The sequence below is a fragment of the Aulonocara sp. 'chitande type north' Nkhata Bay genome, linkage group LG5 (genome assembly GCF_057382095.1).
Source record: "Aulonocara sp. 'chitande type north' Nkhata Bay isolate Kocher_YH1m ecotype deep benthic linkage group LG5, A_spYH_male_GT1.1, whole genome shotgun sequence".
NCBI lineage: Eukaryota > Metazoa > Chordata > Actinopteri > Cichliformes > Cichlidae > Aulonocara > Aulonocara sp. 'chitande type north' Nkhata Bay.
Genome location: NC_141348.1, coordinates 26877821 through 26892762, shown reverse-complemented (window position 1 = coordinate 26892762; position 14942 = coordinate 26877821). Strand labels below are relative to the sequence as shown.

The following is a 14942-nucleotide window of genomic DNA, read 5'->3' as shown; positions in this document are numbered from 1 at the left end:
ACAAAAGAAGAGCACAGCAAACACCGGAGCCCAAGAAAACAACCCAAACACAGAGCAGTTCAGGGGGCCGACCATGCGGAAGGCAACGGCGGAGACGTGGAACCAGTTCAGGGGGCCGACCGTGCGGAAGGCAACGGCGGCGATGCGGAAACAGTTCAGGAGGCCGGCCGTGCGCAAAGCAATGGCGGCGACGTGGAAACAGTTCAGGAGGCCGGCCGTGCGCAAGGCAACGGCGGCGGCGAAGGAGACAACGGAGCAGTTCAGGAGGCGGACCGCGCAGAAGGCAGCGGCGGCCCCCCAGTCTCAGGCGTGCTGGCCATGGCCTGGTGGGCACAGGACCAGACGAGGCAGGACCAGACGAGGCAGGACCAGACGAGGACGAAGACTCGGAGGCCGGACCAGGCGAGGACGAAGACTCGGAGGCCGGACCAGGCGAGGACGAAGACTCGGAGGCCGGACCAGGCGTAGCAGAGGCTGAGGCCGGACCAGGCGTAGCAGAGGCTGAGGCCGGACCAGGCGTAGCAGAGGCTGAGGCCGGACCAGGCGTAGCAGAGGCTGAGGCCGGACCAGGCGTAGCAGAGGCTGAGGCCGGACCAGGCGTAGCAGAGGCTGAGGCCGGACCAGGCGTAGCAGAGGCAGAGGCCGGCCCAGGCGTAGCAGAAGCACAGGCAGAGGCCGGCCCAGGCGTAGCAGAAGCACAGGCAGAGGCCGGCCCAGGCGTAGCAGAAGCACAGGCAGAGGCCGGCCCAGGCGTAGCAGAAGCACAGGCAGAGGCCGGCCCAGGCGTAGCAGAAGCACAGGCAGAGGCCGGCCCAGGCGTAGCAGAAGCACAGGCAGAGGCCGGCCCAGGCGTAGCAGAAGCACAGGCAGAGGCCGGCCCAGGCGTAGCAGAAGCACAGGCAGAGGCCGGCCCAGGCGATGACGAGGCAGTCGCAGGTGGCGGCTGGACAGGCTCCTCGGGCCCTCCAGCTGATGCGGCGTGAGGCTGAACGGGCCCCTCGGACCCTCCAGCGGAGACAGGAGGCTGAACGGGCCCCTCGGACCCTCCAGCTGATGCGGCGTGAGGCTGAACGGGCCCCTCGGACCCTCCAGCTGACGAGGCGTGAGGCTGGACGGGCCCCTCGGACCCTCCAGCGGAGACAGGAGGCTGAACGGGCCCCTCGGACCCTCCAGCGGAGACAGGAGGCTGAACGGGCCCCTCGGACCCTCCAGCGGAGACAGGTGGCTGAACGGGCCCCTCGGACCCTCCAGCGGAGACAGGTGGCTGAACGGGCCCCTCGGACCCTTCAGCGGAGACGAGGAGGTGCTGGCCGGGCTCACTGGAACCCCCAGCAGACGAGGTAGATGGCGGCGTGGGAGCCGCGGAGTCCTGGATGAGCTCATCCGAGCTTCCAGCAGGAGCTGATGTAGAGCCAGAGAGGTTTGGGACCCCTGGCTGAATGTTAAGCCGAACAGAAGACCGTATTGCTATTGGGGACTGGGCCAATGGTTCAGGTGCGAGCTGAGCTACTGGAGATGCGGATGAGAGTGGGAGCTGAGCTACTGATGGTGGTGAAGTAGATAACTGCACGGGAGACTGAACTGAGGGCGTCTGCACTGGCACAGGGGACTGAACTGATGTCTGTTGTAACGGAGGTGGTGAGAGTGGAGTAGGCAGTGGAGTTGATGACTTCACAGGAGAATGAACCAGAGGTGAGTGCACAGGAGACTGAGCTAGAGGTGGTAGTGATAGTTGAGGGGAAAGTGGAGCTGGTGATTGAGTGGATGACTGTGCTAAGGGATGCTGCACTGGGGACACTGGAGACTGCACTGGGGAAAGCAGGGCTGCAGGAGGCTGCACTGGGGACACTGGAGACTGCACTGGGGATTGCAGTGATGGTTGTAGTGGAGGTGTGACGGGTGGAGGAGTGGCTGAAGTGGCTGCGGGTCAGGCGGCTAGTGGCTCAGCTATAGAGCATATTAACGGCAGGGCTATGGGTTGAATGTCTGACTGAGTAGCAGCCTGAATGGCTGGGTGTAGTGATGGTAGAGGTGAAAATGGAGTGTGTGGTGGAGTTAATGGCTGTGCTAGCGGGGACACAGGAGATGGAGCTAGCGCTTCTGGCTGGGCAGCTAAGTGAAAAAACACAGCCCCGGAATAAACAGTCCCAAAGTCAGGAAACTCTTGATTGTCCCTTCCACTCACCACAGCTGGCAACTCAGACGTCTCGGGGTCTGGCTGTGGCGGTGGGTGTCGGCGGCGTGAATGCCGTTTTCTTCGGGAAGCCGGAGGTGCGGTGATGGAGGAAACTGGCAACGACGGAGAGATCACGGCCGGCTCCTCATCCTCCGACCACATTGCTGCGAGAAAAGCAGCGGGTGAGTGACAGTCAGAGTGGAGGGTGGATGGAGAGGAGTCCAGTGGCAGCAGCGTGGAAACGTTTCCCGATTGTGGCGGTCGCTGTTGCGGTATGACGAGCTCGCGAGCTTGTACTGTCTCCTTGGCTTTCTGCAGATTGGACAGTAGGCCCGAAAATCCTGAGAGCTCGCGAAGATGGGGATTCCCCTTGAGAATTGCCTCGATGGCGTTTATCCCAATGGACATTGCTTTAATGTCCGAGGCATGGGAAACTCGCTCCCACAGGCTGAAGATGCGGGCCAAATCGCTTTCCCGGGAGGAGCCTGCTGGGTCCATGTCTGGTCGCGTCGTTCTGTCATGAATCGCTGTGCGGCAGGCAGGAGTTGGACCCAAAGTGCAGGACTCACCGACTCAGGGAGGTGAACTCAAAACTCAGCTTTATTTGCTGGCAGGGAAAAAACATACAAACTAATCTAAACTGGGAACTTGGAAAACTCACAGAGAGACACACAGGGAGATCCACACAGCATGAGGGACGACGCGACACTGACTCAGAGAAACACAGGGTTTAAATACACTGGGAAGTAACGAGGGGAATGAGACACAGAAGGAGGGCACAGCTGGGAGAAATCAGGACTGACGAGACAAGCAAAGCAGGACGCATTCACATGAGACACGGACCATCAAAGTAAAACAGGAAGTATCACACAGAGACGCGAACTTGACACAGTGGAGACAGCAACTAAGAAATACAGAGACATAAACCATAAGGCAGAGGTCTAAGAACCAAAATACACAGGGAAATACTCAGCTGGGAACACAAGAGACTAGACTAGAGAGAGTAACAAAAAACCAACCATGAGAACATAATGCACAATGCAGAGTGACAGAAAACAAGAAACTCAAACATGCAAAGACACACAATTACACAGAACAGAGGGGACACAGAGAGACATGAAGGGCAAGGGATCAAAACTAGAAGCCATAGAATAAATCACACACAAGTACAATAATACAAAAATCACAAAGAACTAAAAACGCTGGGTCAGGAGACCCAGGACCGTGACACAGAGAATTTGTGCCCCATGTGTTGCTGAAGTTAAATAGTTCTTTGATGTTGTGGAATTTCTTAAAAAAAAAACTATTTAAAAAACAATTTACTGGTGTGCAAAGGTTGCCGAGGAGTACGTGAACAGAGCGAAGTAAGTGCAAGTTAACATTAAGTCCAGCTTAAACTGCAGTATTGTTGTACAGTTTACTGATGCTAGATTTCTATAGAGCAAAGTTATGCATTCATGATTAGTACAATGGAAAGAAATTATTACACCCACTTCTTGAATCTCAGTTCAACACCTAAATACTCCCAGCCTCCAGGTAATGTTGCAAACGTCTGTGAACAAGTCACAGCTTGTCAGCAACATACACTAAGTTGGCCCAATGCATCACCACATCACCACAAAATGATCAGTGCTCTTTACTCCTCTTTTCAAGATATTTTATCCACAGATATAATGATACATCAATAAAATCAGTCATCTACCCACAGCCTTAAACATGCTCAAACATGGTGTGCTTTTTTTTAAACGGACAAACTGTAATAAGAACAAATGTCCAGAAAAAAAAAATCACATTAGGTCATTCCTCCCCATCACACCCTTTCAGTTCCCCAGGAAAGCTCTGTGAGGAGGTTAGGCTATTTGTACTGATGTTTCACAGTTTGTGGAAACATATGTCAGAGTTACTTCCTGACCAGAAGACATGGGAAAACCACTCTCTTCTTAACTTTAAATAACCCTTAACATACTGTCAGCAAATCTACTTCTAACCCATTCAACTCCAAAGATATAGAAAAAAGCCTAGCGACCTTCCAGGAGAATTTTTTCCAGAGCATATGTTTTGGGTAAAGGTATGTTTAGCCAGTACATGTAAACCTCCAGCACAAGTTTAAGCTCCTTTCCCACCAGAGGTGACATTTTGTCTCTAAAGCAGGTTTGGCAAAGCCTGGAAAGGCCTTCACCAGTGATAGTAGCATTTATGAATATAACCAATACAGAAGAAACCTGGTTATAATCAAATTGTGTGCACTGCTAATTATCATGTATTCACCAAAGAAATGTTTCTTGAACTTTGACCAAATTATTTTAGGTTTTAACTTCTATTTAAAATAAATAGTGGATATCAACTTGTGTTAGAATAGAAACAACAAAAAGGGAAATATGGAATTAGAGGGAGCAGAGGTGATAAAACCACCAAGGCACCCAAGTTAAAGGCACGGATTATAACATTCAGTGCATGTTCTTAGCTCTAATAAATGGTAAATGTAATTCATTATATTTTAAAGAAATGTAGATTTGATGTTAATACAAACATTGTATAAAGATGCAAAAAACAAAACTAAAAAACAATCAGTCTATTAATTACCTGTAACACGTTATCTCTCACATTAGATGAGATATTTTATCTTATCTTGTTAAAACGTACCTGAACAAATGACTCTGCAATGCACAGAGAAGATGGGTTTTTTTGGTTGATAAACTGCAAAGAATTAATAGGAATAAGATTTGCAGAATCCGAGAAAAATCTGCTGTTTCATGTTGCTTTGAAGTATAAAGTGCTATTGATAAGGCTTTCAATATACTTCCTGACTGTGTGTGAGTGTGTGTCGTTATATAATACACAAATGTTTGTGAGGGATTATACAGTATATGTGAACGCAATGATAGGAAATGAAGGAGAGCAGGTGTCAGCAATCTCTCCATGCTCCCCCTCTTATCCCCTATTCACCCAGGCCGTTTCTATGGCAACGAATGAATGGATTGCCACATGGATGATTGGTGCCAATCCACCAGTCATTGGCCTCATAATGGACACCCACTCAGGAAAATAATACTAAATTAACACAGAGCGATGCCTATGAAATACATCAGGGAGGAATTGAAACTCTTGTTTTAGGTTTCAACATTTTATAAACTTAAATTTGTTAATCCCCCAAAATTTTATAACTCAAGACACATTTTAGACAGTAGTTAATAGTTTACAATCTGTTGTTTTTAATGTGAAGATACACTGTTCTGAAAGTGAAAATCTTAATTATTGATAGCAATGCTATAGCCACTTTTTTTTATTTTTTTTTTATTTTTTTTACCATATATAGGCTTACATTGGATGCAAATGAAAGAGTCTGCTTCTGAATATCTTTAAGCACCAGAGATAGGTGAACAGCTGTGTCATATATACATATATATATACATATATATATACATATATATATACATATATATATAAACAACATTATAGTTGCCTCAGCAATGGAGATGCACAGCATGGTCTATTTGGGCTGAGTGTCCCCAGCATCTCAGTATCTTGGAGATACCTGTATCATCAGATCTCAACACATTGTGGTGCATAAGTCACTTTCATTTACTTCTAGCGCTGTTAATAAAAAGCAATTCTGACTATACAGAAATTTTGGGATCTAAGTACTAGGGGTGCAACGATTCATGCCTTTTTAATTTGTCATTTATTAAATTTTCACGGCACATTCCGCACCACATCTCTGTGCGTTCATCATTTGTTTGAAGCCAGCTCACCTCCTGCAACTACTTTTTCGAGAATACGCGCTTCTTTTGTGGTTCGGACTCCTGACATTTCTTTGGAGGTGGAGGAAAACCAAAGTAATTGCTTAAAGGAGCTTCTTCGACATCTTTAAGAGTTCTAAACAAATGTCTGTCCTCCTCCTGAAAATCTTATGTATGCAAACACGCGTTGCAACTTCATATCTTGTGCGCGTTTTTTATTTTGACAGCGAATGCGCACCTGCAGACCACTTATGTGCAGCCCTGGTTATTTAGCTTGTCATATTGCAGCCATGGAAATTCTTTTGTCCATGAAACCATAAAGCTGCACTTTATTTTTGCCTTATAGTCTGATTTGTCATAACTTTTCCGTTTTGTGGTAAGCTTTTCTTTGGCTGTCACTTCTTCACCCTGACCTGTCTTATTTGGCTCAGCAGAACTAAAATATATATCCTGCTGCTTTTACACACACACACACACACACACACACACACACACACACACACACACACACACACACACACACACACACACACAAGCTCAGCGATTCTCTGCGCGATCAACCTCTCATATGTTTAAGCTTGCTGCGGGAGATTTCACTTGTCATGTTTGCATAGTAAGCTAACGATTGATAAGACGATGTCAGAGGAATTGGTGCACAAATTATCATCACTCACCAATCAGTACTGTCGCTCTCTATACACAGTTCGCGCGATTGCAAAGTGAAAGCAAAAAACAAGCGCAAATTCAAACGCGATTTCAATATGTCACATATTGACAGTGGCTCACCGATGCCAGTGACATAATTACCCAGCTACATTTCTGAAAGAATGCAAAAGCATTGACATATATTTTTCCTCCCTACGATAGGCCGACGGGCAGGGCAGAGATAGATTTTGGTAGCCCGACTGGAAAAATCGCTAGCCCCGGGACGTCGGGCTAGCGATTTTGCGAGCCCTGTATCTGATTGAGGAATCACTCATCTTTGGAAAAGAGAGTTTATTACAGAGAAATGTCTCTTTCCAAAATAAAAGCTATACTATACGCTTCTTCTGGGCTATATTCTCAGCAGCATATTAAACATATCAGGTCCCCATAAGGAGAATCATGTGCTAATGGCTGTCTAAATGACTCGGGTAAAGTTTGTAGCTTGTTGTTTTTGTTTGCTTCCACTTGTCTTTGCACTAGGATGATGTCGGCCTAAATGTGCAGTCATATTCGTTGTGTTCCCACTAGTGCTGTCAGCGTTAATCTCGTTGAAATGACGTTAACGCCACAACACGGCAAATCTCCGTTAACGAGCTAACTGCGCTAACACACTAGCTCCCACCCATGTAATTGAGCATTGCGTGGCACATCCAACATACTGTTTTACTTTAGTCCATGACGCGCTTACCTTCAGGGTCATACGTCACATGAAAACCAAAATAATTCCAAACACCAGATCTGAATGAGGGTGGGGGAGGTTCAATTTGCCATGTTGCAAGGAGAGCTTAACTTCTGTCTCGCTAGCTTGCCCTGCACTCAGTGAATCTGCCTAGGCTGCACTGTCGAGCGCAGATCCACTGAGCGCTCAACACAGACAGCATCGTCAGAAGGAAAGTTGATAAAATAAATTAAAAATTTTGTATTGTTCGATACATATGCGTACCGAACCGAAAGCACTGTATCGAACGGTTCAATATCGATGTTGCACCCCTACTAAGTACTATAATGCATCACCAAACAGTGATTCTAGCCAAACCAGTGTGAATTTTAATATAAAAGTTTTGTTTAAAAATGGCTCAGATTTTGACAGTGTGACGACTTTAAACTACTAAAATATTAAAGGATGTGTTTTGCATAAAACATAACAGAATAACTAAAATGGCCTTCTGTTAAAGTAACAATATAGCCTGTTGTGCTGTCACTAAAGACATGATCTTTTGCCCTACACTGATATGCATGTGATGACAGATATCTCAGATTGCCTGCTTTGTATTTAGGACAGGGAATTGTAGTGGTCCACACAGCTTTTTGCGGTACAAAATGACTGTTCTTAGTGTGACAGCTGGAATCTGTCAACTTGTGAGACAATTAGACAGTGTAGTCTCAAGACAGATCCGTGACTGATGACTGTGTAAGGATGTCTATTAAAACAGAACATGCAATCATCACCATCTACCAGGAGCTAAACCACCCTAAAATCTAAAGAAAATGATCAAGAAAGAAAGGACAGCATTGACCAAAGACAATATATGAAGAGATATATACCTGTTGCATATTAGGAATTTGCATCAGAGGTCATTTGCCATGTTTATACATCTAAACAGCTATTGATCCTGGCAATTAGAGCTAGGATAGCTAGGATCTTTTGTAACGACTGCAGAGTTGTGTTTGAGTTCAGACCAGGGTTCTGTCAGTGAGTTGTAACAAGAAAAAAATTTGCTGTGAAAAAAGGAAGATAACAAATAGTTTTAACAGGGAGAATTTCATGATTACAAAAGAAAATATGTCAGCTGTGAACCAGTAACCAGAATACTGTTTATGGAAAACCAATGTTGCTCTTGAGATTTTAAAAAGTAATGTTTATGACTATTAATATATAGTGATATCAGACTTAAAATATTTTTTAAAACATGCATCTAATATTACAAGTTGTGGAAAATTGGGGTTTACCTTTGTATTATCTGCAAATGTAATGATAACATTTGTATGTAAACATATGAAAGATATGTATAAAAAACATATGAAGTTTAATTTGAAAGTGACAATGATAAATCTGGACTATCGTGGAGGTAAACAGAGACAACACGAGAGCTCTCGATTTACACTCCTCGTTTATTTCGGCGAGGGGCCGAAACGCGAAACCCACGTTGACAAAAATGCCACCACTTCTGCTGTAGTGGACTCCAGAAGCACTGCCTCGGGCCAGCGGGTTGTGCGGTCCACTACAGTCAAAAGGTGTGTGAAACCTTGTGACTGCGGCAGAGGACCAACCAGGTCCACGTGCACATGATCAAAACGCCTCCCTGGGACGCGGAAGGGTTCGAGGTACGCCTGCGTGTGCCTATGGCATGGGATGCACGCCGCTGCCCAGTCTTTCACTGATTTACGAAGGCCTGGCCAAACGAACTTAGAGCTGACCAGCTCGACCGAGGCCCGGATGCCTGGATGAGAGAGGGAGTGTACTGAGTCGAAAACACGACGCCATGAAAGGGGAACTACAGGACGCGGACGGCCGGTGGAAACACAGCAAAGCAGGCTAGGCCCGCCATTCCACACGGGTCTGTCTTCCAGTACAAGGCCCGTTTGCGCAGACCGAAGGGCAAGGACGTCCAGGTCAGCACGCTGGTCAGCAGCCATAGCGTAAAAGTCTATGCCAACATAAACGGGAGAAACAAGCGCGCGGGACAGACAGTCAGCCACGCAGTTGGACTTACCAGTCACGTGCTGAATGTTTGTTGTAAACTCGGAAATGGCTGCCAACTGTTGCTGCTGGCACGTGCTCCACGGTTCAGAGACCTTGGACATCGCAAACGTCAAAGGTTTATGATTGACGTATGCGATAAAGCTACGACTGTAGCTGCCCACTTGGAATTACCACTCGTGACGCAGAGAGCTTTGACTGATGCAACTTTATTCTCTCCTCTTTAAACCACCGACAATATGGCACCGTGAAAACTATAAAGATGCACAAACAAATACCATTAAACATTCAAGTAGAAAGTGCAGAAATGTTCGCATTTTACTATAGAAAATTATTTTGATTAACCCAAATAGTGATATTGACATAAATCAATAGTTTTTAAACTATTTATGTTACAGCATTTAATAAAATGAATTAACAACAACCTTTCTGTGTCTTAAATACATAAACAATCGTTTGCAATCATTAACCAACCTCTTTCTGCTTCCAAGGGTGCTAATCATGCTGAATCAGCTAGCCAACCTCCTCCATGCGCATCTCTTAGCCAGTCTTTCCACACCACAAACAAATGACATGCATACACAATAAAAAACGAATTCAACCACATTGAGTAAACTTTCAAAGTTATAGCATGTGACAGATAAATAAAACACATAGTTTTGCATGAGTACCCTCAAAAACAAACGCTTTTACTCACTCTGAAGCAACGTGTTTGCGTCGCCTCACCGAGAACAGAACAGGAAGTCTGACACAATAAAAGAGGAAGTGCTAAGGTACTCTTCAAAATAAAAGTGCAAAGTAAAGTGGCTTTGCCGGCATTTACACTCCCACCAAATCCTGATACAATGAACGAACAAATTCACAAAGCAAGTGAATTGTACAGGATTTCTTATACTAATAAATGACTGAATTGAACTATCAGAGTTATACAGGTAAGTATACTTAATGGATTAAGGTAGTGTATAAACATAACTAGTATTGCCTTAACATATTTTGTTTTATTTAATTCTCAAGGAGTAGTACTAGTTTTTGGATTGGTCTCTCAATAATTGAAGGTTTAGAAGGGGCATCTTGCTTTCTTTGAGGCTTTCTCTCTCCAACTCGCACTTTAACTCGACGGACTAAGCCATCATGGTCTTGAAAGGTCTCCACAACTCGACCTAGTTGCCAATGGTTTCGTGGGAGATTGTCGTCCTTGATAACAACGATATCATTGACTTTGAGGTTACGCCGAGGTAAGTGCCATTTTTGCCTTGTTGATATGTTGAGCAGATACTCCCTTTTCCAGCGGCCCCAGAACTGTTCAATAAGGTATTGGACTCTTCTCCATCTTTTTGTAGCATACAAATCTTCTTTCATGAACACTCCGGGGGGTGGAAGAGCAACCTTTGTTTTCATCGTGATGAGATGATTCGGCGTTAAAGGTTCCAGTGCATGAGGATCGTTGATTCCGTCAACTGATAATGGGCGACTGTTGACAATAGCCATGGCTTCATATAGCAGCGTTCTGAGGGAGGCATCATCAAGCCGACCTGGGCACTGTGCGAAGGTTGCATTCAACACATTCCTAACCGTTCTTATTTGCCTTTCCCAGACACCTCCTGCATGGCTGGCAGAAGGGGCGTTGAAGACAAATTCGCACTGTTTTTCAGATAAGAAGGTCTCCAATTGCTTGGCGTCGCATTGCTTAAGTGCTTCCTTGAATTCGTTCCTGGCACCAACAAAGTTAGAACCTTGGTCACAGTGTAATTGTTGGACAGCTCCTCTAAGACTGATGAAGCATCTCAATGCATTGATGAAAGAGTCTGTTGACAAATCTTCAAGCATCTCAATATGGACAGCTCTTGAATACAGACACGTGAAAATCAGACCATATCTTTTGTGTTCTTTGCGTGCTGTCTTCACAATGAACGGGCCAAAGCAGTCCATGCCGCTAAATGTGAAGGGTGCTGAGGCTTCAAGACGTTCTTTAGGGAGTTCAGCCATTCGCTGGCTCTCTGTAGGTCGTCGAAGTTTCCTGCAAAGCACACAGGTGTGTATCATTTTGGCCACCAGCTTGCTCCCACCAATGACCCAGAATCCATTTGCTCTAAGCTCCATTTGTGTCTGGCTTCGACCTTGATGGCATGTCTTAGCATGGTAGTGGGACACAATGAGCTTGGTTATATGACTGTTGCTTGGTACGATGAGTGGATGCTTCACTTTGTGGCAAAGAGACGACCACTTTAATCTCCCACCAACGCGCAAGAGTCCATCAGACCAGATGGGGTCAAGACTGAAGAGAGAGCTTGAGTTTGGAAGGTCACCTTTGGCTTGAAACGTTTTTATTTCATGAGGGAAGGCGTGCTGCTGTACGATCTTTATCACTGCTTCAGCAGCCTTCTCACGCTCCTCGATCGTCACATGTTCAGTATGCTTTTGTTGAGATCTCAGTCTTTTGATTCTTGCAACCACCTTTATGAGTTTTGTCCAAGATGAAAACTGATTCAGACGATCGAGAATATCATTGAAGGTACTGACGTCAGTTGCGAGCACCTGAATTGTCTTGACTTCGGGATCACCAACAAGTAACTCAGCTGGAGTGCTAGGTGTTAGACGTAACTCACGTTCCCAGAGAAACTTTGGTCCTTGCAGCCAGTTTGTAGAGTGGATGTCTGAAACATGAAGCCCTCTGGATGCATGATCCGCTGGGTTTTCTGAGGTGTCCACATAATACCATTGATTGGGATTGCTGTTGTCTCTAATGAGTTGAACACGGTTTGCGACAAATATGTGGAACCTGCGAGCGTCATTGTTGATGTAACCAAGTACCACTTGGGAATCGGTCCAGAAGAACTCATCATCAATTTTCATGTCAAGCTCAGCCTTTAACAGGACGCTTACTTTTGCAGAAACCACCGCTGCTGCGAGTTCAAGCCTCGGGATACTTGTGACCTTGAGGGTGCCACCCTTGCCTTTCCCATCACAAGGCTGCAATGAACCTCGTCTTTGTCATTTTTATATCTCAGGTAAGAACATGCACCATATCCTAAGCAGCTGGCGTCCGAAAAATGGTGTAGCTCTACTCTGACAATGTTTTGGAAGTCGTGTGGGTGGTAACATCTTGGAATTGAGACCTCCTTCAACTTGAAAAGACCATTTATCCATTTCTCCCACCGTGGCTTCACATCTTCTGGGAGTGGGTCGTCCCATCCAATGCCTCTGTGACAAAGCTCTTGTAGGATAAGTTTTCCACTTAGGCTGAATGGAGCGATAAATCCAAGTGGATCGTAGAGTGAGGCAATGACGGACAAACAACCACGGCGAGTCGAAGACTGATCTTTCAGGCTGATGTTAAAACTGAAGGTGTCGTCCTCTATCGACCACTGAATGCCAAGAGCGCGTTCTGAAGGGGATGGGTCAAACCCACGAGGTTCAATGGTTGCTGCTCTTTCAGAAGGGTCTAAGTTGGAGAGAGCAGCTTCTTCATTTGAGTTGAATTTGTGAAGGCGCAGGCCTCCTTTTCTGCACAACTCTTGTGACTGAATGATCAGTTCTTTGGCTTCCTCAACTGATGAAACGCTGGCTAATCCATCATCAACGTAGAAGTTTTTCTCCACAAAGGCTGATGCTAGAGGATAGTCGGTTTGATGTTGTCGTGCAAGATGCTTTAAACCGAAATTGGCGCATCCTGGAGATGATGCAGCTCCAAACAGATGAACTGCCATTCTGTACTCCTGAGGTTCTTTCTCCAAATCACCTTCTTTCCACCAGAGGAATTTCAGATAGTTTCTGGATTCAGGGGTGACAGCGAATTGATAGAACATTCTTTCAATGTCACAGATTACGGCCACGGCTTCTTTCCGAAATCTGCAAAGCACTCCAACCAGAGGGTTGATAAGATCAGGTCCAGTTAATAGGGTATCATTCAGAGAGACACCATGGGATTTGGCCGAACAATCAAAAACAACTCTTAGTTTGTCCGGCTTCCTGGGGTGATAGATTCCATGATGTGGTAGGTACCACTCGGTCTGCCCCTGAGATGCTGTTGGAGCAGGCTCTGCATCACCCCTGTTGATGGTTTCTTCCATGAATGTTCGGTACTGATCGTAGTATTGTTTGTTGGCCTTTAGTTTTTTCTTGAGACACTGTAGACGTACCGTGGCTAACCTCTTGTTGTTTGGCAGGTTGGGTGGGCTGTTCCCTTTGAAAGGGAGAGGCATTTCGTAATGTCCGTCTTTCCTTTGTGTGATATGATTACTGAGGAACTGTATGAAATGGACATCTTCTTGGGACACATATTTGTTCTCATAGGTTCTCTCAGCAAAATCTGATTCCAGGGCTTTTAGAACATCTGTCGCTGATGGAACAGGCAACTCTTTTACTGTGAGCCGATGCACAAAGCTTTGGTTTCCTTGTCTGTCTAGGTGGGGGTTTGATGAGCCAATTATACTCCATCCTAGTTCTGACCTTTGTGCGAAGGGTTCATGCTTGTCACCTATGATGACTTCAAGAGGAGCCAGCGCAGATGGACAGTCATATCCAATCAGGAGCCCTACATCACAATCTTGGAGAGGCGGCAACTTTTCCGCCAAGCTTCTGAGATGAGGCCACAGTAATGCTGTTTCCTTTGTTGGGATGTACGACTTGTCCACTGGGATAAAGTCGCGGCTATAAGCCTGTTGTAGTTGGATACAACTCTCAGAGTGGAGTCCTCTAACTTGTAAACCATGAACACTCTTACTCGAGATGACTGTGTCAATAGCCGTCATGGTACTGAGTTTCAGTTTTACTGGTTGGACATCCACATTCAGCTTATCAAGTATGTCCTCCAAGACAAATGTTGAGTCACTTTGTGTGTCTAGCAATGCATAGGTGAGTATTTCTCTCTGTGGTTCTTGTACAGAAGACACAAAGACTGGGACAATACTTGAGGTAGCCGAAACGCGTTGTGTTGATGTATGAGACATGACCTTGTGTTTTTCCTGGTTTACAGGTTCTTCCTTGGGAGTGGAGCTATTTGTTACTGCTTCTGCAGGGTTTCGCTTTCTGTTTTCGTGCAAGCAGGTTGGATGACGACGTTCACAAATGTTGCACGTGTGTCGCCTTTTGCAATCTTTGGTGATATGACCTTTTCTTAAACATCCAAAGCAGAGCCGGTTTTCATGGATGAATGCCCTTTTATCTTCAACACTCTTAGCTGTAAAGATGGGACACTTTGAGATTCCATGAGTTTCACTTTTACAAACAGAACAAGGTGATTTTGGTTTACTAATGTTTGTGTCTTGTTTCTCCTGAGCGGAACTCTTTGGTTGCATGTTTGTGTTGAAGACTTTGGCTCTCTTTGGGATTCGATCATCTACAGGTTTGAAATTCATCAACAGTGGAGAAGCTATCGGGTTGCAAGCTATCCGTGCTTCTCTACTCAGGAAGTCTGTGAAGCATGCAAGATTTGGATAGGTGCCACATTCGTCAAGTTCATCTACAACAATTCGACTCCACTTGCGCACGATCCATTCTGGCAGTTTTTTGAGCAATTTGTGATTTTCTTCACAATCGTTTAGGATAGCTAGTCCTTTGACGTGTGGGATTGCTTCAGAGCATCCTTTGAGGAAATCAGCAAACTCTCGTAGCGCTAGTG

At 45.7% G+C, this 14942-nt stretch overlaps 1 protein-coding gene across 1 annotated transcript; it reads right to left on the bottom strand.

Moving 5' to 3' along the window:
• Nucleotides 1–9524: 9524 nt before the first annotated feature.
• LOC147330799 (uncharacterized) lies at nt 9525–12216 on the bottom strand. The gene is made up of 2 exons (XM_086292621.1): nt 9797–12216; nt 9525–9576 (listed from the first exon to the last, which is right to left on the bottom strand). The coding sequence occupies exon 1, from the start codon at nt 12173–12175 to the stop codon at nt 10325–10327; it is 1851 nt and encodes a 616-aa protein (XP_086148747.1). The 5' UTR covers nt 12176–12216; the 3' UTR covers nt 9525–9576; nt 9797–10324.
• Nucleotides 12217–14942: the final 2726 nt, after the last annotated feature.

Coding starts and splice junctions, on each gene's coding strand:
- LOC147330799 (XM_086292621.1), bottom strand. CDS start 12,175: ATGAAAATTGATGATGAGTTCTTCTGGACCGATTCCCAAGTGGTACTT.